The sequence below is a fragment of the Bos taurus genome, chromosome 22 (genome assembly GCF_002263795.3).
Source record: "Bos taurus isolate L1 Dominette 01449 registration number 42190680 breed Hereford chromosome 22, ARS-UCD2.0, whole genome shotgun sequence".
Lineage (NCBI taxonomy): Eukaryota > Metazoa > Chordata > Mammalia > Artiodactyla > Bovidae > Bos > Bos taurus.
Window position 1 is genome coordinate 54321438 of NC_037349.1, and position 27723 is coordinate 54349160.

General features: G+C 46.8%; 1 protein-coding gene across 1 annotated transcript in view; it reads right to left on the reverse strand.

Annotated features, from left to right (window-relative positions):
• Nucleotides 1–4698: 4698 nt before the first annotated feature.
• SEC13 (SEC13 homolog, nuclear pore and COPII coat complex component) overlaps nucleotides 4699–27723 on the reverse strand; it is a 35180-nt gene continuing 12155 nt past the window's right edge. The window contains 4 exon segments of the mRNA NM_001075565.2: nucleotides 4699–5114; nucleotides 11340–11486; nucleotides 13015–13138; nucleotides 13489–13622. Of these exon segments, the coding sequence (NP_001069033.1) occupies nucleotides 5001–5114; nucleotides 11340–11486; nucleotides 13015–13138; nucleotides 13489–13622 (519 nt within the window). The 3' untranslated portion in view covers nucleotides 4699–5000.

Here is a 27723-nt window from a genome sequence, read left to right on the forward strand (position 1 = left end):
AAGAAGAATGGAGACACCACAGGTGTTGCTCTTAACACATCACCTTAGCCAAGCGCTCTCGCCGCTCCTTTCCCACTGGGGCGTCCCTGCTCTCCTGCCATCGTGGGGCTGGAGCCCCAGATGCTAGTCTTCTGTCTCCAGTCTTTCTGTCCAGCAGCTTCCACCCTCAGCCTTCAAACACGCCCAGGTCTCTCACCCTGGGAAGGTCTGTCAATGCCCCCTTGCCCTCACGCTGCCGTGTCCAGGCAGAATTTCCTTTCCCTGTATCCTGTTCCTCACTGGATAGGCCAAATTGTCTAGCTCACACCTGCTCACCACTGTGCTGAAACGGCTCTCGGAGCTGCAGGTGGCGCAGCCTTAGTCTAGGGGTCACGAAGAGCCGTGGGACCTCGGTGAGGCCCGTGGGGTCACCTGATCGCAACTGCTGGGCGCAGACTTGCGCTGCGCTGCAGTGGGTTCACAGGGGAGGCTGTAAGAAAGCCGACTTCCTTACGCTTCATCTTCCGACTCTGATCGAGTAAGTCTGCCGTGGGGCCGAGAATGTGTATGTTCACGAGGGTCTCAGGTACTTCCTTTCTGATTACAAAGTCATGTTTCCAACGGAAAACTTGGCCAAAAGTTTTCCAACAGAAACCTGTGTAAGCTAAACTCTCTCCAGATATATTTGAACTTATTCTTCTAGAAAATTTCAAACATACAAAGAAAGCAGAGAGAGTAATCCCACGAGTCTCCAAGCACCTGTCATCAGTTTCAACATATATTTGCATCCTCTTTCATGCACTCATCTCTCATGTTGGTTTTCACTGGAGGGGAATGAAGAGCAAATCTCAGCAATCACGTGATCTCAGTCTTAAAAGCTTCAGTTTGTATTTTCACAGATGAAACACGCTTTCTTGGTCGACCACAGCCCCCTTTCGTTGTCCTTGTTTAGTTGCTAAGTCGTGTCCAGGCTTCCCTGTCCTTCACTGTCTCCTGGAGTTTGCTCAGATTCATGTCCATTGAGTCACTGATGCCGCCCCTTCTCTTTTTGCTTTCGGTCTCTACCAGCATCAGGGTCTTTTCCAATGAGTCAGCTCTTTCCATCAGGTGGCGAAAGAATTATGACTTCGGCTTCAACAATTTTGTTTCATGGCAAATAGAAGGGAAAAGTGGAAGCAGTGAAAGATTTTATTTTCTTGGGCTCCAAAAATCACTTCTGATGGTGACTTCAGCCATGAAATGAAAAAACACTTGCTCCTTGGAAGGAAAGCTTTCACAGAGCTAGACAGCAGGACAGCTGTTTGGGGTCCAGACATCAGCCCATTTTGGTGAGTGTTTTAGACGCACTTGATGCGCTTTAAGAAGAATGTTCTGTGAATGCCAGTCAGGTCCAGCTGACTGACAGTATCCATCACTTGGCTGTTTCTCAGGGCTCTGCGTGTTCTACTGCTAAAGGACGGGCGCTGAGATCACCAGCCAGAACTGGAAAAGACTTCTCTTCACTTCTGTGAGTTTTTGTTTCACATATTTTGAAGTTTTTCCTCACCATAAACACATCCAGATGTATATGAACCCAAATAAACGACTATGCTAAGGGGTTGTTCTTAACAAAGAGGATGACTCTAAGCTTAGAGAATGTAGGTAGGAAGCTGAACACCAGAGAATGCAGAGGCCATTTCACTTTGAAACTATTTCTGGTGGATGGTCACTTATCTTTGGGGTCCTTGAGGCTGGGGTTAGATTTAAGAGAGTGGCATGTGGGACTAAAATAAAAGACCGAAGCAGAAGTGGGAGGCCCTAGGGTACAAGGGGGGATCATTTCTGCCAAAACCTCTACAGCACGCTTGGATCCAGGATAGTCTAGGCTAGGGAACCAAGCCTGCTTAGGCCTGGGACACCAAGCCAGGGGACCCAGGCTGCGGGGAATATAATAGACACTTTTAAAAATACTTCAGTACTCAAGTGTATAAAGACAGACTTGATCTCCACGTGCATGCTGTAGATGCACTGTTCAGGGGTACACGTCTGCACAGCTCTCCGTGCGTGGACTCTTCCCCCGGGAGGATTTTAGAGTGCTGGGTGGACTGCATGTGCCGTGTAGTGATGGAGGGTTGATGTTTTATGTAGCAGTGTGAACTGCTCGTACCTTTTGTCCCTGCTGCACGCACATTTTGTTTCCAGGACTCTAAGACTGTTTCTGTTTTCTCAGAGGGTTTATTTCTGTCCAGTTTGAGACGACAGCACTACACCATCCTTTGGCTGCAGCCCTTACGTAAGTTCCCGAGTCCAGAGATCTCTAGGTCCGTCCTTGTTGCCAGGCATGGTTTTCTTCTTCACTTCACAGCGGAGTCAGTTCCTGCGGCATACGTGTCCCAGGTCGGTTTTCCGTGTGCAGGTGGTCCTGGCCGCTGGCTTCAGTTCCGTATTGAGTACTGTCCATACTCCCGCAGCGTGCGTCTTGATGCCCGTGTCACTTCAGCCCCTAGTTTCTCATGTATGTCCGGGAGCATGTACTGGGCTCACATGGAGCTGTGATGTCCCTTTCAGAAGCCTGAGTGTTCTTTTCCAGAGTGGCCCGTGCCTGTGTGCAGTGCCAGCATCAGCATGGAGGTTCCCTCTGTCCTCGATCTGCAGCAGTTACTGTTTGCAGACCTTTGTGCTGGACATTCTGACTCAGGGCAGATGGCAAAGGGTGTAGTTTTGACAGTCTGTGTGTGAGGGATCTGCACATTTAATGTGCCTTATTTCTTGTAAATATCTGAGGAAACTTTCCTTTTGAATAGGACTTGTTGAAAGTCCCCCTGTTTATGGGTTTTGAAGTTTTTACTTACTGACCTGTGCCGGGGTGCTTCTAGCTAAGTGTTCCTCATTTAAGGCCCCGCAGCCCTTTGATTGTGCAGTGCCTTGAAGCACGTCTGTATGTTGTAATAACAGGAAATGGCCACAAGGTGGCACTACTTTTCCATGCCCAACCCAGGTCAGTGGGGAGGCCAGAGCTTTAGGAGTGCGGGCTTTGGGTGGTCCATGTCCTTGGAGCACGCCCCACAGACCACAAAGGCTTGTGTCTCATTCCTCCTCCTGCTTCACCCTTGACCCGCAGGTACTCAGAAAGCCCTGGGAAACTGCTATGCTGCATTCCTGTCCTTTGGAAGTTAGGGGGCTTGAAGCTAAGGGGCTGCAGGTGAGCCTGTGCAGGCCGTATGAAAGTCTGAAGTGCTTTTCCCCCCGATCGTGCGGAAGTGAAAATTACTCCGTCGTATCTGACTTTTTGCAACGTCCGTGGCATTCTCTAGGCTGGGATACTGGAATGAATAGCCTTTCCCTTTTCCAAGGGATCTTCCCAACCCAGGGATTAAACCCAGGTCTCCCAGGTTGCAGGCGGATTCATTACCACTTGAGCCACAAGGGAAGCCCATTTCTAGGGTAAGTGTTTGTTATTTAAGGCCCCACAGGAGAAGGCAGTGGCACCCACTCCAGTACTCTTGCCTGGAAAATCCATGGACAGAGGAGCCTGGTAGGCTGCAGTCCATGGGGTCGCTAAGAGTTGGACACGACTGAGCGACTTCACTTTCACTTTTCACTTTCATGCACTGGAGAAGGAAATGGCAACCCACTCCAGTGTTGTTGCCTGGAGAATCCCAGGGACGGGGGAGCCTGGTGGGCTGCCGTCTATGGGGTCGGACAGAGTCGGACACGACAGCAGCGACTTAGCAGCAGCAGCCCTTTGATCGTGCAGTGCCTTGAAGCACCAGTTTGTACGTTGTAATAACAGGAAATGGCCACAAGGCGGCACTACTTTTCCACGCCCAACCCAGGTCAGTGGGGAGACCGGGGGCTTTGGGTGCCAACGTCTCTGGAACATGGAAGCACAAACCCCAAAGGCCTGTGTCCTGTCCCTCCTCCTGCTTCGCTGCTGACCTGCAGATATTCGGACACCCCTGCCAAACTGCATGCTGCAGTCTTGTCCTTTGGAAGTTAGGGGGCTTGAAGCTAAGGGGCTGCAGGGAGCCTGTGGAGGCTTTTCTCCCGTTAATGCAGTATCTCTTGGGTCCTTTGGCTGAGATTAGCGTTCAGGGTAGGTCTCCTGAGTAAAACTGAGGCCCAGTCTGGAGGTGAGGAGGCACCAGAATTCTACTCCAGGGGAGGAGCGCTTATGCCAAAGCCTTACAGCAGCCTCGGACCAGGTGGGTCGGCCTGGGGCCAAGCCCGCTCAGGCATGGGGACAGCGACCCTCTTCACGCTGTTGTTTCTTGCCCTGGATTTTAGTAGTTACGGGCTGCACACAGCACAAGGCAGTTTCTCCCCTTCCTGCGGATTCCCTCCGTGGTAATTCCGGATTTTCTGCCTCCAGAGGCGTGACATGCAGCCTGAAGAGATCTCAGTCATCGCAGTGAGGGGTATGAATGCTCATTCCATTCGTGGTCACAGGCGCTTTGAGGTGCTCCTCCGTGAGGGTGAGTAAGGCCCTCTGCCCGCAAATGGGTGTAACTGGAGAGGGCAGGCTTTATCAGCCCGTCCAGAGCGCAGGGTATATACGCAGGGGACACAGCCCAGCCCTGAAGGTCCAGGCCTGGCGCTCTGAATCGCAGAGCTCTGCAGGTGCCTGACAGCTGCGTGCGGCTCGGCAGGCCCCCGGCCACCTGGCCTGCATCTGTGCTCTTCCAGGACAACTATTGTGAAAAGCTCGGTTTTAGGTGGGTTAGGAAAATGCAGGGAGAGTTATAAGCAATACGTGTTTATTTAATTACTCTGGAAACAAGCCCCACAAATGACGCCTGAACATAAAGGTACGTAAAAATGACCAAAATATCTTAAAACCACCACCTTCGGATCTTTTCGTAGTTTTTCCCTCAGAACAAGTGTGTGTTCAGCTGGACGGTAAGTCACAAACCATATCAGCTCACGTCGAGGCACACGATGACCCTGTTGTGTCTGGGGCCCCAAGGGGGCGCGGGGCCTCTTCCTCGCCGTCCGGGCTGCTGGCCCAGGGTCTGTGTGGGTGGAGAAGCGGGCCCGTGTGCTCACTGGTCGTTCTGCTGGCCCTCCGTGACAGACGTGGACACGGGTCCCTGGCCCTTGTTGACGTCGCTGATGCACACCCACTGCCCATCGACCGACTCCTTCCACAGGGTCACCTGCAAGCAGAGGGCGGCACCCACTGGAGGCGGCACCCCGCCCTCCTCGCCCGCGTCTCCAGGAGGGGCGCACACCCACCTCCTCAGAGAGCACCGCTCCCCATCAAGGGCTAAACCGAGCACTTACGTCCTGGTGGTTTCAGTGGAGGAACCAAGGTAAGTAAAGGAATAAACACACACACAGGAAGACAGGGGTGGGGAGAGTGATGTCAAGAAGAGGATGACTCCAGCTGCTCCTGGATTCATCTCCCTCAGATGAAGAACTGAGAACTTTTCATGGACATGATGTGCCTGAACAAATCCTACACCACAGCACTGAGGCTGAAGTGCCCCTCCAGCCAAGACAGCCTGACTCCATGACACGGTAAGAGGTGTGGCCAACGTTTAGCCCAGGGCCCCTTTCCAGGGCTGGCAGAGCACCACGCAGAGAGGCTTCTCCTGAGGCTCTGCATTGGAGTGAGAAGAGAGCCCTCTGCTTGCAAAGAAGTTATTACTTTGCAGATCGGCTACTCTGGTTTGGCTCCACAGAGATGAGGCTCTGCTGCTGAGACACTAGCTGTGCAGGGTAAGGCCCACCACAGCCAGCGCCGGATCTTGGGGCAGGAGTCTGTTCCTACAGGGAACGTGGACACACTGAAGGCTCGAGATGAGGTCACAAGTAAGTCATTAGTAACCTACAGCACTACTTGCCTGATGGCTCAGTGAGTAAAGAATCTGCCTGCAATGCAGGAGATGCAACTTCGATCCCTGGGTGAGGAAAATCCCCTGGAGAAGGAAATGGCAACCCACTCCAGTATTCTTGCCTGGAAAATGCCATGGTCAGAGGAGCGTGGCAGGATATAGTCCATGGGTTCGCAAAGAGCTGGACATGACTTAGTAGGTAAGAAACCTTGGAGCTGCTTCCCAGGCCAGGGACCACTTCCGACCACCCAAACTACACTGGCACTGTGTAGAAAAAAGCGAGTAGCCTCACGTACCCAGAAGTGCACACTCTTGCTCGGAAGCTCACCAGAGCGAGAGCCAAGCATCCTTTGGACCCTGTCCTGCTGCAATGCCAGGACAGGGACGTTGCAGGGTGAGCTGGGGGAAGGAGCAGGTAGGCAGTGCTATCCACATGCTCTAAAACTGTGCCACAAGGAAGTGCTTCAACAGAAAAAAGGTGTAAATAGAAAGTACTATGTTGAGAGGCTCCCAGGTACAGAATCTGAAGTAATGAGTGCTAGAATTGAACCCAAATGTTACCAGATATAGCACAGAAATACATGGTCTAATACATAGTTAAAGGACAAAAGAAACAGGAAATTAAGGAAGAATCCCTCGCAATTAATAAAAAGGGCAATAGTAACCTAATGTAAAAAAAACAATCTCAAGAGTATCCTAGGCGGGTAAATCAGGAGGTTGGGATTCAGACAAACTTCTATTAATAAAACAGATCATCAAAAAGACCCTATCGTAGCTCAGCAGATCTCTACTGAACACTGCCCCTCAGCTAACCAGGTAAAGAGCTGGAGAAGGAACAGGTGTGTGCATGGACAGGTGCCCAGCACAGTGTTCTGAAACTGACACGACACTGTAAATCGACAATACTCCCCGATAAAATGAAGAGGAAAAAAGGAAAACCTGAGAGACTGCTGTCTACTGTGCTGCGATGAGGGCTCTGGAACCGGGGCTAACGTCCATCCCTGGAGCCTGAGCTGGCCGGGAAACAAGGCTGGAGAATGCAGGGGTGGAGAAGCCGGCAGGGAGGGACCCGCGACGAGGCCCTCCTGGACCTGGAGTCCCTGGCGCCTCTGGAAGGCACCACAGTCACAGGCTTGGTGGGTGATGAGGAGGATACACACGCCCCGTGCACCCGAGAGGGAGAGGTTTGAAAAGCCCACGAATCCACAGGCCTGGCTTCTGTGGAGGGCTCCCCCACCTACACGGGCAGCACCTGTGCACTGCGGCTTCCGGGTTTGAGTCTATTCGTGTGAAGGGTAAGGAAGGAGACAGGAAGCCTGGGGTGTTGGTTCTGCACCCTCCAGTCTCAGTGAGAACCCAGGAACCCGCTGTTCCCTGCGGTGTGGAGGCCGCATTAACCACAGTCAGGCAGAAGAAACGCTGCCGCCCTGTGGCCATTGCCCAAAACAGCACTAAAACCGCCGCTTCAGGGCTCTCAGACTCGCCAGGCCTGTTGGGTTGTAAAAGGCACCCGCCTTTAAGAAACATGCTCTGGCATCTCATGGATAATAATCTGAAACAGAGGCCGCTTTCCCAAAGCAAGTTGCAGAGATACATTTTCCTCACACGGCTTTCAACAGTAGTAGCTAAACACATACTCTAAATCTCCAATTAGTAGAAAGAATCAACAGGAAACTGAAAGACTCAGTCCCAGCAGGAGCCTGGAAAGAAGGAACCTCCTAGTCTGTTGGTGGAAGTGTAACCTGGTAGACCTACTACGCAGAACATGATGGAGGTTGGTGAAAAACTGAGAAGGAAGCACAGTCACGTGAGAAAGAGCCCTTCGCATACAGGGCCTGCAGACAACCGAACTCAAAAGATAACTGTACCCCCAACTCCTCCGCATCATTTATAAACAGGAAAATGATAAATACCAAAGACAGATGAACTGGTAAAAATCGTGGTACAGATATAATGAAATTACTTCCTCATCCATGGAAACAAAGGAAAAATGTTCATTGCAGCTATGTGGATGGACCCAGAGGATCCCACGAACCATCTAATACAGATACAGACAGACAAATATTTCGTGATTTTCGTAACATGTGTGATCTAAATAGTGTGAAATGTGAACTTCAAAGAGAAACAGGCTCAGTGAGGGAGAAAGAAAACGAAAGGAAGTATAGTACAATACAGTGGGCGGGTACCTGAAAAGGTTGGGATTCACATACATAAACTATTAGATTCTCTAATCAACAAGAACCCACCGTAGGCAGCGAGAGAACGCCAGTGAACACGGTGCCCCAAGCTATCCCGCTGAAGACCCTGAGAAACCACAGGTTGTGCGTGTGTACAGGTGACGAGCACCCAGTATTCTGAAGCTGACACGACACCGTACACCAAGGATACTTCCAGATAAAGAGGGAAAAAGGGAAACCTAAAAGAGTATTACCTAGTGTATTGCGATGAGGCTTCTGAAACAGGGGCTAATGTCCATTCCTAAAGCCTGAGCTGGCTGGGAAACAAGGCTGGAGTGTCCAGGGCTGAAGGAGCTGGGGGGAGGGACCAGCAATGGCCCACTCCTGGACCTGCGTGCCTGTTCCCTGGAAGGCCGCACAATCATCAGACACGGGTGGGTCACGCAGAGGCTAAAGCACACCCAGCTCACCCAAGAGCTGAGTCCTCTGGGCCCGACAGGTATGGAAAGAGCCCGAGTCTCCACAGACGGCTTCCGTGGAGGGCTCCCCTCCTCTAGCCTCAGTCCAGGGGCCCAACCCCACGTATGTCGGGCACCAGGGCTGAGGTTTCCCGGGTCGGCACCTCTTGGAGTGAGGGGTAAGGGGAAGGGAGGAGACAGGAACCCTGGGGTGTCTGTGCCGCACCCTTCAGTCTCCTGACAGCCCAGAACATGTAGTCCCCCAGGGTTCTGGAGGCTGGAGTGACTACAGCCAGGCAAAGAAACCTGCCACCTTGTGGCCACGTCCCCAAAGAATTAATTAAAACCGTGGTTTCAGGGCAGTTCAAACTGACCAGGCCCTTGGAGCCGTTAAAGACAGTTACCTTCAAGAAATATTGCCCTAGTATCTCATGGATAAAGAATTCGTAACGACCCATTTTCCAGAAGTGGGTTGCAGAGAAAGATTTTCCTCCACTGCTGTCAACCTTAGTACAGAAAGACATGGTCTGCATTCCCAACTGGCAGAAAGAAGTCACCCCAAACACCAACCTGGAATCCCATCACACCCACAGAAGGACAATCCTTACAGTGTGAAAGGCAACCCCAGAGAGCACCTGGGAGGAAGGGAACCTGCCTACTCTGTCGGGGGGAACGGAACTGGTAGACCTACTCGGCAGAGCACTATGGAGGCTGGTCAAAAATTCAGAAAGAGATCTACTACAGTCAACTTGGAAAAAGACCTGCTGTCACAGGGCCTGTAGACACCAAATACGAAAAGATTTCCTGCACTCCAGTGTTCACTGCACCATTATTTACAAACAGAAAAGCGACAAATACTGATGACAGACGAACCAGTAAAAAATAAATGTAGTGCAGGCGTACACTGGAGTACCGACTCATCTGTAGGAACAAAGGAGTAATGCCAGTTGCAACAATGTGGATAAACCCAGAGATGATCCCAGGAATGATCTAATCCAGACAGAGACACACAGATATTTTACGATTTCAGTAATAGGTGGACTCTAAACACTGTTACAGGTGAACTTGAAAGAGCGTGTCAGTGAAGAACAAAGAAGAACAAGGAGATGTTAGTGCAGGGTATGGTGGGCAGATAAATGAGAGGGCTGGGATTCACATATATAAACTCCCATCACTGAGAGAGATGATCAGCAAGACTCTACTGCAGCGCAGAGAGAACCCCAGTGAACCTGTGTCCTAAGCTATCCAGGTAAAGAATTCAAGAGGAGGGATGTGCATAAGCATAGGTGACCAGCACCCAGCATTCTGAAACCGACACGACACTGTAAATCAACAAAACGTCCAGATAAAATAGAGGAGAAAAGAAAAACCTCAGAGAGTATTATCTACTGTGTCGCGATGAGGCCTCTGAAGCCTGGGGTAAAGTCCATCCCTGGAGCCCGAGCTGGCTGGGAACCAAGGCTGGGGTGGCGGGGGGCCAAGGGAGCTGGGAGGGAGGGGCCGGCAACAATGCCATCTTGGACCTGAGTGTCTGGTCCCTCTGGAAGGCACGGCATCACCAGATGTGCGTGGGACATGCAGAGCGTTAAGCGCACTGAGTGTGCCGAGAAGAGGTGAGTCCTCGGGGCGGGAAGAGGTCTTGATGGAGGGCTTCCCATCTCTAGTGTCTGTCCAGAGACTCAACCCCACCCACGTCAGTCAGCCACCTGTGTGCTGGGGATCGGCAGGGGTTGGTATTTTGGGTGCTGAAGGGTGAGGAGGAGGAAGAAAGGAGGAGGAAGCCCTTCAGTGTGTGTGTTGGCGCATACTGTCCCCTTGACAGCCCGGGAATACGGCTTTTCCTGAGCTTCTGGAAGCTGCAGTAACCGCAGTTGGTCAGGAAGGGAGGTTGCTTCCTTGTTATCGTTTTCTATAACAAGAACTTTAAATCCACTGCTTAAGGAAGGGTCATATTCCAAAGACATGTTTGCTTCTAAATGATACCTGCTGTCAATTAATGACTTTGGGTAGGTAATGTAATAACCATGAAAACAGGGCCCACTTTTAATAAGGAAATTTCAAAAGGTACATTTTACTCACACTGTGAAAAAAAAAAAAGATATTCAACCTAATATCAGACATTTAAATCAAGGTGTGGAAATAACAAATACAGGAAGAGTGTTCAGAGAAAATGGAGCCCTTGTAAGATGCTGACAGCAGTGCAATTGGTAACAGCCTCTACAGAGAACAGAACGTGGTTCCTCAGAGTCAAGACAGACCCACTGCTGGGCCGTTTCAGGCTCTGGCGAATAGGCACGTGCATGACTACTGCCTCATCTGTGCAACGGCCTCCCAGAGACAGAGAATACGCTCCTGGTTGCCAAGATGGACGGGGTCTACAGGAGCGATGGATGGGGATTTAGCATTAGCAGATGGAAGCTATTATACACAGAATGGATTAACAACAAGGTCCTACCACAGAACCGAGGGAACTACATTCAGTATTTTGTAACAAACCACCATGGAAAGGAACATGAAAGAAACATGTGTAACTGAATGACTCTGCTGTGCAGCAGAGATTAATACAACATTGCAAATCAGCTATATGCCTCAATTCACAACAGCAACAACACAGACACCACGCTAAGTGAAACAAGCCACTCACAACATCAAATCCTTTATAACTCTACTTCTAGGAGGTGCCTAAATGCTCCATTCATAGAGACAGAGAGCAAAATGAGGGCTGCTAGGTGCTGGTGCAGAGGTGGGGGGTCTGAATACCACAGAGGATGAGATGGTTGGAAGGTATCACCGACTCGATGGGCATGAGTTTGAGTGCGCTCCGGCAGTCGGTGATGGACAGGGAGGCCTGGCATGCTGCAGTCCACGGGGTCACAAGGAGTTGGACGCGACTGAGCGACTGAACTGACCTTATTGTCTCCACCAGAGACCGCCAGGATGTTGGCTGTGATGGACCAGCTGACATGCCACACAACGTCGTTGAACTTGTGCAGCAGTTTGGGAGACCACGTGTTGCCCGAGGCATCGTCACAGGTCCAGACGAACACCCGACCGTCCTGGGAAAAGAAGGCTCGAGTCAGGAGGTGGGGGCGGCAGGCCTCCCCGGTGACGTCTTCTCCATCTGCATCTGTGCTGGGCCTTTTCAGGGACGGGGAGGGAACCAGGGCAAACCACAGCCAAAGACCTCCTGGCTGTTTCCAGCTTTGACAACCGATTTCCAGCCCGGCACCCCTGCCTGTATCCCTTCAGCCCAGGAACACGCCTCAGGCTGGGCAGGAGTCTCCCAGGTCCCTTTCCTCATACCGGTTTCAGGGATGGGCTTTGTCAACACTGCTGTTTCTCAAATGTTCCCTGGGACTTTCCCACATGTGCCAAGTCACCTCCTGGTTTTGGTTTCCAGTAGCCCCGTACTTTCTCAACGGAATGGGTATAGGTGTTTAAAAAGCCAAGCTCAGAGAATGAGAAGCGACCAAAAAACCACACAAAAATACACACACACAACAAACCAAAACAAAACCATCTTTTACATCATTTGAACCTCTCATACCTGGTCCTCTCAAATTTAGGACCAAGTAGAAGAGGCTCGGAGGAGGGCACGGCAAACCCACTGCAGCCTTCTTGCCCGGAGAATTCCATGGAGAGAGGAGCCTGGCACATTGCAGTCCACAGGTCACACCAGAGGACACAAGTGAAGCGACTTAGAACACGTGCACGCACAAGAACAGGCTCCAGTGATGTAAAAGGCCTGGCTTAACTCGCATCTTTGGTCAAAGTGTTAGTCACTTCAGTCCTGACTCTGCGACCCCATGGACTGCAACCTGCCAGGCTCCTCTGTCCATGGGATTCTCCAGGTAAAAAGACTGGAGTGGGTTGCCATGCCATTTTCCAAGGCATCTTCCTGACCCAGGGATCAAACTCAGGGTCTCTCGTATTGCAGGCTGATTCTTTACCATCTGAGCCACCAGGGAAGCCCCCTCATCTTGGATGAGTGAAGTGAAAGTCGCTCAGTTGTGTTTAACTTTTTTGTGACCCCATGGACTCTACAGTCCATGGAATTCTCCAGGCCAGAATACTGGAGTGGGTAGCCTTTCCCTTCTCCAGCGGATCTTCCCAACCCAGGGATCAAACCCAGGTCTCCCGCATTGCAGGTGGATTTTATCAGCTAAGCTATCAAGGAAGCCTCATCTTGGGTGGTTGCATATAATTAAAGGCTTGTCCTGGGTCTTTTCTGTCTGGGAGGCGTGAGCAAGGCGATGAGCCCAAGGTCTTAGGATTTCCCGCTGATCCTAGTCCTTGCTTGGGAACACTCTTAATGCCCAGGTAGCTCCAATCCCTTTCCATAAAAGGGTCAGGAGGGGAACTAGGCCTGAGTCTGGTCTTGCTCTTGGCTCAGTGGAAGAAAGCCACTGTGGCTTCTGGTCAAGACCTCACTGGGAGGCGAGCGGGCTCCAGAAGCGCTTACCTGCAGTGGTCCACAGGGGCCAGCCTCCCGCCCCTCCAAGCACTTTCCCCAGGGGACTGTGAGGGCCGACGGGACTGCCCGAGATTAACTAACGTGGGCCGCCTGCATGGCTGTGAACTGACCTGAGAGCAGCTGGCGATGGTGCTGGTAGGCAGGCCGATGGAGGGGGCCCAGGCCACATCTCGAACCCAGTCACTGTGGGCTTCCAGCTTCTGCTCTTCCTTCCACTGGCCGTCCTCCTCCTCCCTAGCAGGGGAGACGGGAGGGAGAACCCAGCAGGCAGAGTCCAGGCACCATTGCCTCACCTCCCTTCCTCCCCCGCCCCAAAGGCTCCACAGGGGTGGAGAAGCTACTCCATCTTTCTGACAGCACTTGTTGAGCCAAGTAACAGCAGTTAGGAAGAGGCAAAGCGCCCGAGGAAAGGGCAAGATTTGGACTTTTTTTAAGATAAAGGATGTCCTCTGACAGACTGAAGACAGTGTTCAATGGGCAGAAGGGGAAAAGGCGATGCTGTTTCTGGTGAACCGAGGCTGAGTCACGGTGGACAGTAGACAGGGCAGAAGACTCCCCTTAAAAAGGTCGCCAGCTCCACTCACTTCCACAGTTTGATGAGGTTGTCACAGCCGCCTGACGCAAACTTCTTGATGTAGTTGGGCTTCTGCCCGGATGGCTGGTCTATGAGGCTTCCGGGTACGACAGCAGGGGCCCAGCTGACAGCATTGCAGCCGATCTGCAGGGAGAGGGTCTCGTGCTGACTCTGCCCCTTGGCCCAGCGACAGGACACTGCTTCTGCAGACCCAAGGCTGGTGATCATCTCCTCTCCAATTCTCAGGACTGGATTATGCAGGACAGCTCTTTTAATGAACTAAGGATTAGCCACCCAGAACTCTGCTTCAAGGATTCCTTACAGTGCACGTCTTTCTCAGCAACATGCATTTAAAGTAGGAAGCAGGGACTCTCAGGAATTTAAAAGACAGAACATATTCCAAATATACGAAGGGAGGGCACAGATTTCAGAAAACCACACAAAGTAAATACATGGATTCATCAATCACTCTGAAGTACTCCTGCAGTCACTCCCAGGTCAAAAAATAAAATGACCATTTGCCCAAGAAGCTCTGTCATTCGTGTCCTACTTGAATCACAGCTCCTCTTCCCCGTAAGTAAACATTATTCTGATTTCTATTTATTTTAGCACATTCATCACCCAAACGCGCATTCCGAGGCACCAGTGTAGTTGTGCCATTAAAAATATATATTTGAATTGCAGTATCTCTTTTTTATTGAAAGGTAGTTGATTTGCAAGACTTGTGTTAGTTTCAGGTGTAGCAAAGGGATAGTTACATATATGTTTTTTCAGATTTTTGTCCATTTTAAGTTATTAATATTACAAGATACTGAATAGAGTTCCCTGTGCTATACAGTAATTCCTTGTTGGCTATTATTTTTATATAGCAGTTGGTACGTGTTAATCACAAATTCCTAATCTATCCTCGCCCTTTTTCCCTTTGGTAACCATAAGTTTGTTTTCCTTTTTTGGGTCACGCTGTGCCGCATACGGGATCTTAGTTCCCCAACCAGGGATCACACCCACGCCCCCCGCACTGGGAGCACAGTCTTAACCAACGGGCCACCAGGGAAGTCCCGTAAGTCTGCTTTCTATGTCTGTGAGGCTGTGTTTTACACCAATCTTTAAGATTCCACATATAAGAGATATCATATGGTGTTTGTCTTTCTCTGACTTTATTTTTATAATAATCTCTAGGTCCATCCACGTTGCCGCATATGGCATCATTTTGTTCTCCGTATGGCTGAGTAATATCCCACTGTATGTGTGTGTGTATGTGCGTGCCGCATCATCTTCATCCGTTCCTCTCTTTACGGACGTTGATGCTGTTTCCACGTCTCGGCTAATACAGTGCTGCTATGAGCAATGAGGTGCGTGTATCTTTTCAGAGGAAAGTTCTCACTTTTTCTGGATACATGCCCAGGAATGGGACATATATCCCCCACACGGTAGCTCTAGTCTTAGTTTTAAAGGAGTTTCCACACTGTTTTCCATACTGGCTGCATCAATTTGTATTCCCAGCAACAGTGCAGGATGCTTCTCTCCTTTTCTCCACATCCTCCCTAGCATTTATTTTTTTTGTAGACTTTTTGATGATGTTTATTCTGACCAGTGTGAGTAAAAACATTTTTTTGATGTTTCTTGCATCTCTCATTTATGGATTCTCTCTATGATCTTACTGATCAGATTCAGGTTTGTTTCCTTTTGCCAGGACTACAGAGTATGGTGTACTCCTTCAGCAGGAGGCACACGACCTCAGACTATCTCTCTCTCTGTGTTATTACCACGTCAATAATTTATGCCTCTTTTAACTCACTGGGCATTCCAAAATGGCGATACTGTCATTCTATCCTTTGTCATTTATTATATGGAATACTCCACACAGGGGCTATTTCATTCACTAATATTTGCTTCCCCCCAGGGGTACAGATCAGGTAGGAAAGGCAGCATAAACACTTAATCCCTTCTGAACCAGTTTCTTGTTATTCTTCAAAGATGACTGATTCTTTTTTATTAAATAACTATCAGGATGAAGGCATGGATTTAAGCATATTTAATGGCTTTTGGTTCATTGCAATCATTCTCACTTTTTACACTCAAACTGCCCATCTTCGGCACTTTGAGCCTGTTCAAGGTGGCTCCTTTGACATAACCTTAGTATGTCTAAGTATGTCACTGATTTCTTTTCTATCTGGCATAACAAGATGTTTGTTCCTTTCCTGCCTCAAAACCTGGGATTGGCCATTTCCAGAAGAGCTCTGGATTCTTTCAGTGAGAAACTAATTCAAGTGTACTTCTGGTGCTAAGATGTTCACTGACAGATGATTATTCATTTTATTTCATTTGACACACAGCAGGATGGTCTCAGAATAATAATGCCATCAACATGATACCTAGTAGTATTTGTATCAGTCCATGGGGTCGCCAAGAGTCAGACACGACTCAGCAACGTAAGAACTCCATTCTCCCACTGTTTTGTTTTTTGGTGAGGGGGTGTTTTTGTGTGGATGGTACCAACATGAAGAAGTCTAGATCTCCAGTTGCTTGTGCTGCACACCATTTTTAAATAGTTATACTCTATCTATCTTAGCCGAGCACATGACCAGGACTCATTCAGTTTAATACTGAACGGTCTTCACAACTAACTGTATATTTATATGGATGTCTTTCTAGCCATTTTTGTTGTCTAAAACTTATTCTCTCTAGTAGATACCTCAGAATGGCTTATGAAAACAACAGTCCCTGAGTTTTTGCATACTGATAACACTTTGCATTCCTTACACTCCAACCTGTAAAGACAGCTTTGAGATCTAACTGCTGTTAACAGCACATAAACTGCACAAGCTGATTAACTTTGACATCAGCATATCCTGCAAAGCCATCACTACAATCAAGATATCAAATGAATTCAAAGTGCTGAAAGAAAAAACCCTTCCAACCAAGAATACTCTACCTTGCAAAGTTACTGTTCAGAAGTAAAGGAGAGACGGTTTTCCACACAAGCAAAAGTGGAAGGATTTCATCACCACTAAAGCGGCCTTACAAGAAATGTTAAGGGACTTTTTTAAGCTGAAAAGAAAGGGTGCTAATTAGTAACAAGAAAACATATAAAAGTATAAGTCTTCCATGTTTTATGCTCGTAATATAAAAATATATTAAAGGTAGTGGATTAATTGCTTATGACGCGATTATGAAGGTTAAAAAAGTAATAAAAATCTGTGACTACAGTAATTAAAAGGATACACAAAATAAAAAGATGTAAAATGTGACATCAAACAAAAAGTGGGTGGGGGAGGGTAAAAATATAGAGCTTTAGAATGGGAACAAATTTAAGTTATCAACTTAAAATGGGCTGTTATTAATATGAGCTGTTCTATGCAAACTCCATAGTAATGACAAAGCAAAAATCTATAGAGCAGATACACAAGAGACAATGACAGAGGAACCTGAACGTGAGAGTGACGGCGTTAGTCACTCAGTCGTGTCCAACTCCTTGTGACCCCATGGACTGCAGCCCACCAGGCTGCTCTGTTCACGGAATTCTCCAGGCCAGAAAACTGGAGTGGGTAGCCATTCCCTTCTCCAGGGGATCTTCCTGACCCGATCAAACCTGTGTCTCCTGCACTGCAGGGGGATTCTGTACTGTCCGAGTCAGCATGGAAGCCCAAGGATAAAGGTCATCAAACTACAAAGTAAGAGAGCTAAAGTAGAAAAGCCACAAAAAACAGTAACACAGCATGAAGTACATACCTATCAATAATTACTTTAAATGTAAGTGGACTAAATTCTCCAACTAGACATGGAAGGATGGCTGACAGGAGAAAAAAACAAGATCATCTCTATGCTGCCTGTAAGAGGCTCACTCCAGACTGAAGGACACACACAGCCTGAAAAAGAAGGGATGGAAAAAGATGTTCCATGCGAATGGAAACCAAGAGAGCTGACTTTAATACAGAGCCCCCACTAAAAGACAAAGAAGGGCATTAGATAATGACAAAGGAGACAATCCAAAAAGAGGATGTAACATTTGTAAACATTTACGCACTCAACACAGGAGAACCAAACTACATAAAGCAAATATTAACAGACTTGAAGGAAGACATAGGCAGTATTACAGTAACAGTAGGGTTATGTCAATGGCAGATCATCCAGAAAATGGCCTTATGGGACACATTAAACCAGAGGAACTTTACAGAGATATAGAGAATGTTCCACCCAAAGCAGCAGAATACAGGCATGTCTCACTTTACTGTATCTTGTTTCAAGTTGAGTTCTTCACAAACTGAAGGCTGTGGCAACCCTAAGTCGAGCAATTCAACTGGCACCATTTTCCCAATAGCATTTACTCACTTCCCATCTATGTGTCACACTTTGGTAACTTTGCAATATTTCAAACTTTTTCATTATTACACTGGTCTTGGTGATCTGTGCTGAGTGATCTTTGATGTTACTAACGCTAATGTTATTTATGACTTGCTAAAGGCTCATATGATGGTTAGTTTTTTTAGCAGTAAAGTGTTTTTTAAAGTATGTACATTGTTTTAGACATAATGCTATTATTGCATACTTCAGAGAACGAGATGGCACCCCACTCTAGTACTCTTGCCTGGAAAATCCCATGGATCGAGGAGCCTGGTGGGCTGCAGTCCAGGGGGTCGCTAAGAGTCGGACATGACTGAGCGACTTCTCTTTCACTTTTCCCTTTCGTGCATTGGAGAAGGAAATGGCAACCCACTCCAGTGTTCTTGCCTGGAGAATCCCAGGGATGGGGTAGCCTGGTGGGCTGCCGTCTATGGGGTCGCACAGAGTCGGACACGACTGAAGTGACTTAGCAGTAGCAGCAGACTAGTATAGTTTACATATAACTTTTATGTGCACTGGGAATCCAAAAATTCAGGCGACTCCTTTTATTGTGTTATTTGCTTTATTGTGGTGGTCTGGGACCAAACCCACACTATCTCTGTGGGACAGTCTTCTCAAGTGCACATGAAACATTATCCAGGACAGATCTTATGTTAGGCCACAAAAAAGTCTTCATAAATTTAAGATGACTGAGTTACTGGTTCCAAATAGGAAAAGGAGTACATCAAGGCTGTATATTGTCACCCTGTTTATTTAACTTACATGCAGAGTACATCATGAGAAACACTGGGCTGGAAGAAAGACAAGCTGGAATCAAGATTGCTGGGAGAAATATCAATAACCTCAGATATGCAGATGACACCACCCTTATGGCAGAAAGTGAAGAGGAACTAAAAAGCCTCTTGATGAAGGTGCAAGTGGAGAGTGAAAAAGTTGGCTTAAAGCTCAACATTCAGAAAATGAAGATCATGGCATCCAGTCCCAACACTTCATGGGAAATACATGGGGAACAGTGGAAACAGTGTCAGACTTTATTTTTGGGGGCTCCAAAATCACTGCAGATGGTGACTGCAGCCATGAAATTAAAAGACGCTTACTCCTTGGAAGGAAAGTTATGACCAACCTAGATAGCATATTGAAAAGCAGAGACATTACTTTGCCAACAAAGGTCCGTCTAGTCAAGGCTATGGTTTTTCCTGTGGTCATGTATGGATATGAGAGTTGGACTGTGAAGAAGGCTGAGCGCCAAAGAATTGATGCTTTTGAACTGTGGTGTTGGAGAAGACTCTTGAGAGTCCCTTGGACTGCAAGGAGATCCAACCAGTCCATTCTGAAGGAGATCAGCCCTGGGATTTCTTTGGAAGGAATGATGTTAAAGCTGAAACTCCAGTACTTTGGCCACTTCATGCAAAGAGTTGACTCATTGGAAAAGACTCTGATGCTGGGAGGGATTGGGGGCAGGAGAGGGGGACAACAGAGGATGAGATGGCTGGATGGCATCACTGACTCCATGGATGTGAGTCTGAGTGAACTCTGGGAGTTGGTGACAGACAGGGGGGCCTGGGTGCTGCGATTCATGGGGTCGCAAAGAGTCAGACACGACTGAGCAACTGTGATCTGAAGTCCAGGAGTCTCTGGTGGAGGCGTCGGTTGACAGTGGCCTGCCGCGGGGCCAGGGGCACTGAATACAACTGTGATGGCATAAGTCCTTTTGAAGGAGGTTGCCATTATCACCACTGTTTGCCACCATAGTTTGGCCTCAGTCCAAACAACAGGGAGGGAACACAGCCCCGCCCATCAACAGAATTAAAGATCTACTGACACAGGAGGGCCAACAGGAGCTACTCCACGTTCTTCCACGTTCAAGGTCAGGAGGAGCGGCCATGAGGAGATACTCCTTGTCCAAGGTAAGGAGCAGTGGCTGCGCTTTGCTGGAGCAGCCGTGAAGAGATACCCCACGTCCAGGGTAAGAGAAACCCAAGTAAGACAGTAGGTGTTGCGAGAGGGCATAAGAGCACAGACACACTGAAACCATAATCACAGAAAACTAGCCAATCTGATCACACGGACCACAGCCTTGTCTAACTCAATGAAACTAAGCCATGCCCATGGGGCCACCCAAGACGGGAGGGTCATGGTGGAGAGGTCTGACAGAATGTGGTCCACTGGAGAAGGGAATTGAAAACTACTTCAGTATTCTTGCCTTGAGAACCCCATGAATAGTATGAAAAGGCAAAATGATAGGATACTGAAAGAGGAACTCCCCAGGTCAGTAGGTGCCCAATATGCTACTGGAGGTCAGTGGAGAAATAACTCCAGAAAGATTGAAGCAATGGAGCCAAAGCAAAAACAATACCTAGTTGTGGATGTGACTGGTGATAGAAGCAAGGTCCGATGCTGTAAAGAGCAATATTGTATAGGAACCAGGAATGTTAGGTCCACGAATCAAGGCAAATTGGAAGTGGTCAAACAGGAGATGGCAAGAGTGAATGTCAACATTCTAGGAATCAGTGAACTAAAATGGACTGGAATGGGTGAATTTAACTCAGATGACCATTATATCTACTACTGCGGGCAGGAATCCCTTAGAAGAAATGGAGTAGTCATCATGGTCAACAAGAGAGTCTGAAATGCAGTACTTGGATGCAATCTCAAAAACGACAGAATGATCTCTGTTTGTTTCCAAGGCAAAACCATTTAATATCACAGTAATCCAAGCCTATGTCCCAACCAGTAACGCTGAAGAAGCTGAAGTTGAACAGCTCTATGAAGACCTACAAGACCTTTTAGAATGAACACCCAAAAAAGATGTCCTTTTCATTATAGGGGACTGGAATGCAAAAGTAGGAAGTCAAGAAACACCTGGAGCAACAGGCAAATTTGGCCTTGGAGTACGGAATGAAGCAGGGCAAAGGCTAATAGAGTTTTGCCAAGAGAACACACTGGTCATAGCAAACACCCTCTTCCAACAACATAAGAGAAGACTCTACACATGGACATCACCAGATGGTCAACACTGAAATCAGATTGATTATATTCTTTGCAGCCAAAGATGGAGAAGCTCTATACAATCAGCAAAAACAAGACCAGGAGCTGACTGTGGCTCAGATCATGAACACCTTATTGCGAAATTTAGACTTAAACTGAAGAAAGTAGGGAAAACGAATAGACCATTCAGGTATGACCTAAATCAAATCCCTTATGATTATACAGTGGAAGTGACAAATAGATTTAAGGGACTAGATTTGATAGAGTGCCTGATGAACTATGGATGGAGGTTCATGACATTGTACAGGAGACAGGGATCAAGACCATCTCCATGGAAAAGAAATGTAAAAAAGCAAAATGGCTGTCTGAGGAGGCCTTGCAAATAGCTGTGAAAAGAAGAGAAGCGAAAAGCAAAGGAGAAAAGGAAAGATAAAAGCATCTGAATGCAGAGTTCCAAAGAATAGCAAGAAGAGATAAGAAAGCCTTCCTCAGCGATCAATGCAAAGAAATAGAGGAAAACAACAGAATGGGAAAGACTAGAGATCTCTTCAAGAAAATTAGAGATACCAAGGGAACATTTCATGCAAAGATGGGCTCGATAAAGGACAGAAATGGTATGGATCTAACAGAAGCAGAAGATATTAAGAAGAGGTGGCAAGAATACACAGAAGAACTGTACAAAAAAGATCTTCACGATCCAGATAATCACGATGGTGTGATCACTGACCTAGAGCCAGACATCCTGGAATGGGAAGTCAAGTGGGCCTTAGAAAGCATCACTACGAACAAAGCTAGTGGAGGTGATGGAATTCCAGTTGAGCTATTCCAAATCCTGAAAGATGATGCTGTGAAAATGCTGTACTCAATATGCCAGCACATTTGGAAAACTCAGCAGTGGCCACAGGACTGGAAAAGGTCAGTTTTCATTCCAATCCCAAAGAAAGGCAATGCCAAAGAATGCTCAAACTACTGCACAATTGCACTCATCTCACACACTAGTAAAGTAATGCTCAAAATTCTCCAAGCCAGGCTTAAACAGTACATGAAATGAGAACTTCCAGATGTCCAAGCTGGATTTACAAAAGGCAGAGGAACCAGAGATCAAGTTGCCAACATCTGCTGGATCACAGAAAAAGCAAGAGAATTCCAGAAAAACCTCTGCTTTATTGACTACGCCAAAGCCTTTGACTGTGTGGATCACAACAAACTGGTAAATTCTTCAAGAGATGGGAATACCAGACCACCTTACCTGCCTCCTGAGAAATCTGTATGCAGGTCAAGAAGCAACAGTTGGAACCAGACATGGAACAATGGACTGTTCCAAATTGGGAAAGGAATACGTCAAGACTGTATATTGTCACCCTGCTTATTTAACTTATATGCAGAGTACATCATGCAAAATGCTGGGCTTGATGAAGTATAAGCTGGAATCAAGTTTGCCAGGAGAAATATCAATCACCTCAGATATGCAGATGACACCACCTTTATGGCAGAAAGCGAAGAGGAACTAAAGAGCCTCTTGATAAAAGTGTAAGAGGAGAGTGAAAAAGCTGGCTTAAAACTCAAAATTAAAAAAATGAAGATCATGGCATCCTGTTCCATCACTTCACGGCAAACTGATGGGGAAACAATGGGAACAGTGACAGACTGTCTTTTCTTGGGCTCCAAAATCACTGCAGATGGTAACTGCAAGCATGAGATTAAAAGACATTTGCTCCTTGGAAGAAAAGCTAGGACAAATCCAGACAGCATATTAAGAAGCAGAGACATTACTTTGCTGACAAAGGTCCGTCTAGTCAAAGCTGTGGTTTTTCCAACGGTCATGTATGGATGTGAGAGTTGGACCATAAAGAAAACTGAGCACTGAAAAGTTGATGCTTTTGAACTGTGGTGTTGGAGAAGACTCTTGAGAGTCCCTTGGACTGCAAGGAGATCAAATCAGTCAACCCTAAAGGAGATCAGTCCTGACTATTGACTGGAAGAACTGATGCTGGAGCTCCAATGCTCTGGCCACCTGATGCGAAGAGCTGACTCACTGGAAAGGACCCTGATGCTGGGAAAGACTGAAGGCGGGAGGAGAAGGGGACAAAAGAGGATGAGATGGTTGGATGGCATCACCGACTCGATGGACATGAGTTTGAGCAACTTCCCGGAGCTGGTGAAGGGCAGGGAAGCCTGGCATGCTGCAGTCCATGGGGTCACAAAGAGCCAGACATTACTGAGCGACTGAACTGAAGTCCTATTAAGCATCTTTTCTGACTACAATGATATGAAACTAGAAATAACAAGGAGAAAACTGGAAAATCCACAAATACGTGAAGAATAGACAACATGCTACTGAACAGCCAGTGGATGAACAAAGATATTAAAAGAGTAGTAACAAAAACACCATCGGACAAATGGAAGCAGAAATACAACACACCAAACTTTGTGGAATGCAGTAAAAGCGGTTTTAAGAGGGATGGTCACAGCAATAAATACCTAAAGGAAAAAAAAGTCTCAAAAAACCCCAAACTTTATACCTCAAGATACCAGTAAAAGAACAACAAATGAAGACCAAAGTTAGTGGAAGGAAGGAAGGAACAAGAATCAGAGTAGATATAAATGAAGTAGAGACTAAAAAGACAACAAAAAGATAAATGAAACTAAGAAGTGGTTCTTTGAAACTATAAATAAAACAGACAAATGTTTAGCTATACTCACCAAGAAAAAAAAGAGGGCTCAAATTTCATTTGATAAATGAAAGAGGGGTAACTGACACCACAGAAGTACAAAAGCTCATCAGAGTAACCAAGAAAAATAATAATGCAAACAAACGGTAGCAGAAGTAATGGATACATTCCTAGAAACATACTGCAAGACTGATTCACGAAGAAACAGAAAATAAAATTAGACCATTAACTATGAACACAGATGATAAAATCCTCAACAAAATAATCAGCAAACCAAGTTCAACAACATAATAAAGGATCACACACAGGATGAAGTGAGATTTATTCCAGGGATTCAAGGCTGGTTTAACAGCCAATCAGTACAGGTGTTTACACGAGGTTAACAAAATGAAGGAAGAAAAAAAAAACCACATAATCATCTCAGTAGATGCAAAAGAAGCATCTGATAAAATTCAATACCCATTTATGACAAAACTCTCAACAAAATGGGTATGGAAGGCATGTCCCTCAACATAATAAAGGCCATACAGGACAAGCCTATAGCTAACATTATTCTCAATGGTGAAAAGCTGAAAGCTTTTCCTTTAAGATCAGGAAGAAGACAAAGATGCCCATGCTTGCCACTTTCATGCATCAAAGTATCAGAAGTCCCAGCGAGAGCAATCAGACAAGAAAAAGAAATAAAAGGCATCCAAACTGGAAAGGAAACAGTGGAACTGTCAGTATTTGGAAATGGTATATTATATACAGAAAATCCTCAAGATCCACCAAAAAATTATTAGCAACAATAAAAGAATTTAGTAAAACTGAAGGATACAAAATCAATATACAAAAATCTCTTTACATTTCCATATACCAATATGAACTATCAGAAAAGAAATTATGAAAACAATCCATTCACAGGTGCATCAAGAAGAATAAAATACCTAGGCACAAATTTAACCACTGAGGTGAAAGACTGGTACACTGAGAACAACGATGAGAGAAACACAGATGAAAGGTATCTGTGCAGATGGACTGAAGAACACTGCTGGAGCGTCAATTCTACTCAGCAATCTACGGATCTGATGCGATTCCTATCAAAATTCCAATGCCATTTTTCACAGAAACAGAACAAACATCCTAAAATCTGTATGGAATCACAAAAGACCCCGCAATTCAAAAATGCAGTGATCAAAACAGTGTGCTCCGTCACTTCAGTCATGTCCAACTTCTTGTGACCCCACGGACTGTAGCCCAGCAGACTCCTCTGTCCATGGGATTCTCCAGGCAAGAACGCTGGAGTGGGCTGCCATTTCCCTCTCCAAAACAGTATGGTTCAGTTCAGTTCAGTTCAGTCGCTCAGTCGTGTCCGACTCTTTGCGACCCCATGAATTGCAGCACGCCAGGCCTCCCTGTCCATCACCAACTCCCGGAGTTCACCCAGACTCATGTCCATCAAGTCAGTGATGCCATCCAGCCATCTTATCCTCTGTTGTCCCCTTCTCCTCTTGCCCCCAATCCCTCCCAGCATCAGAGTCTTTTCCAGTGAGTCAACTCTTCCCATGAGGTGGCCAAAGTACTGGAGTTTCAGCTTCAGCATCATTCCTTCCAAAGAAATCCCAGGGCTGATCTCCTTCAGAATGGACTGGTTGGATCTCCTTGCAGTCCAAGGGACTCTCAAGAGTCTTCTCCAACACCACAGTTCAAAAGCATCAATTCTTTGGCGCTCAGCCTTCTTCACAGTCCAACTCTCACATCCATACATGACCACTGGAAAAACCATAGCCTTGACTAAACGGACCTTTGTTGGCAAAGTAATGTCTCTGCTTTTGAATATGCTATCTAGGTTGGTCATAACTTTCCTTCCAAGGAGTAAGCGTCTTTTAATTTCATGGCTGCAGTTACTATCTGCAGTGATTTTGGAGCCCCCAAAAATAGTCTGACACTGTTTCCACTGTTTCCCCATCTATTTCCCATGAAGTGATGGTACTGGCATTAAAAATAGACAGACAGTACTTATAACACTGCTCCTGTCTACATTTACTTATGTACCTGATACTTTCTACCCTTACTAAAATGTAAACTCCAAATAAATAAAACCCAACCAGACACATAGATCAATGGAGCAGAACAGAGAACCCAGAAATAAACCCATGCCTACGTGGGCAATTAATTTATGACAAAGAAGCCAGGACTATACAATGGGAAAAGGACAGTCTCTCCAATAGACAGTGTTGGGAAAACTTGGCGGCCACGTCAGGATGGAACTGAACCACCACCTTACACCATACGTAAAAATTACTTCAGAATGGATTAAAGAAGGTGAGCCCTGAAGCTATAAAACGCATAGAGAAAAACTCAGGCGCTCAGCTCCTTGACACTGATGTTGGTGTTGATTTTCTGCACCTGATTCCAAAAGCGAAGGCAACAAAGAAGACGGAAACAAGAGGGAGCACGTCAAACAGAAGCACAGCGAGAGAGATCAGCGACAAGGTGAGAAGGCACTGTACAGAACGGGAAAAAATATCTGCAAACCGTGTACCTAGTAAGCAGTCAGTATCCAAAATAGAAAAGAACTCATAGAACTCAACAGTAAAAAGCAAATGATTGAACTCAAAAATGGCAGAGGATGTGAATATATGGTTTTCCAAAGAAGATACACAGACGCTCAGGTACCTGAAGACGCTCAACATCACCAGTCATGAGGGAAATGCAAATCAAAACCACAGTGGAGAGCACCGCACAGCTGTCAGAAGAGACACTATCGAACAGACAAGTGCTGGTGAGCACGCAGAGGGAAGGGCACCCCTCGTGCCCGGCTGGTGACGACGTAAGCTGGTGCAGCCACTGTGGAACACAGCAGGGAGGAGCCTCAAAAAATTAGAAGTAAAACTACCTAGATACAGCAGTTCCACTTCTGGCTATTTATACCAAAAAACAAACAAACAACAAGGAAACCCTCCATTAATTTGAAATATATCTGCACCCCCCATGCTCACTGTAACATTTATAAGAGCCAAGAATGTAAGCAAGCAAAATGTCCATCAACAGATGAATGGATAAACAGGTGGGGTATGTACACACACACAGAATATTATTCAGCCAAAAACAAGAATGAAATCCTTCCATCTTCAGCAGCATGGATGGACCTTGAGGCTATCATGCTAAGTGAAGAAAGAAAGAAAGAGAAAGACAAATAGTGTATGATCTCACTTCAACACGACACTAATAAAAAAAAAACCCCAAGCTCACAGATACAAAGAACACATTGGTGGTCTCCAGAGGTGCTGATGAGGGATTAGCAAAACGGGTGAAAAGAGGTCAAAAGGTACAAACTTTCACTTATAACAGCCTGCAGGCTCCAATGCTGGGACATCTGAGGCCAACCAACCAGCAGGGCAGGAATACAGCCCCACTTATCAGCAGACAGGCTGCCTCAAGCCTTCCTGAGCCCACAGCTGACCCTGCCCACCAGGGGGACAAGACCCAGTTCCATCCACCAGTGAGTAGGAGCCAGTCCCTCCCACCAAGAGGTCTGCAGAAGTCTGTGAGACCAGCCTCCTCCAGCAGGGGCAGACAGAAGAAGAACCTGCACCCTGCAGCACAGAAACCAGTCACAGAGAGCTGGGCAGAATGAGACAGCAGGGCATGTTCCAGACGGAGAAACACGACACAGCCCCAGAGCCACAGCTAAGCGAAGTAGAGACAGGCAATCCACTCCAAAAAGAACTCAGGGTAATGACAGTAAAAATGTCTTAAGGTCTTGGAAAAAGAATGGAGGCACAGACTAAGACGACACAAGAAATGTTTAATAAAAAGCTAGAGAATCTAAAGAACAAAGAGAGATGAAAAACACAATAAGTGAAGGGAAAAACACACTAGCAGGACTCAGCAGCAGAATCAGGAATGCAGAAGACTGGACAAGTGAGCTGCGAGACGGAATGGGGGGAGTCACGGCCGTGAAAAAGAATGAAAAGAAAGGAAGACCTTCATCATAACATTAAACACACAACAGTCACATTATAGGGGTCCCAGAAGCAAAGAGAAAGGACCTGAGAAAATATTTGAAAAGATAATAGTTGAAACTTCCCTAATATGGGAAAGGAAATAGTTACTGAAGTGCAGGAAGCAGAATCCCAGGCAGGATAACCCAAGGGGGAAAAGGCTGAGACACGTAGGAATCAAATTGACAAAGACTAAACACAGAGAAAATATTAAAAGCAGCAAGGGAAAAGCAACAAGTAGCGTACTGGAATTTC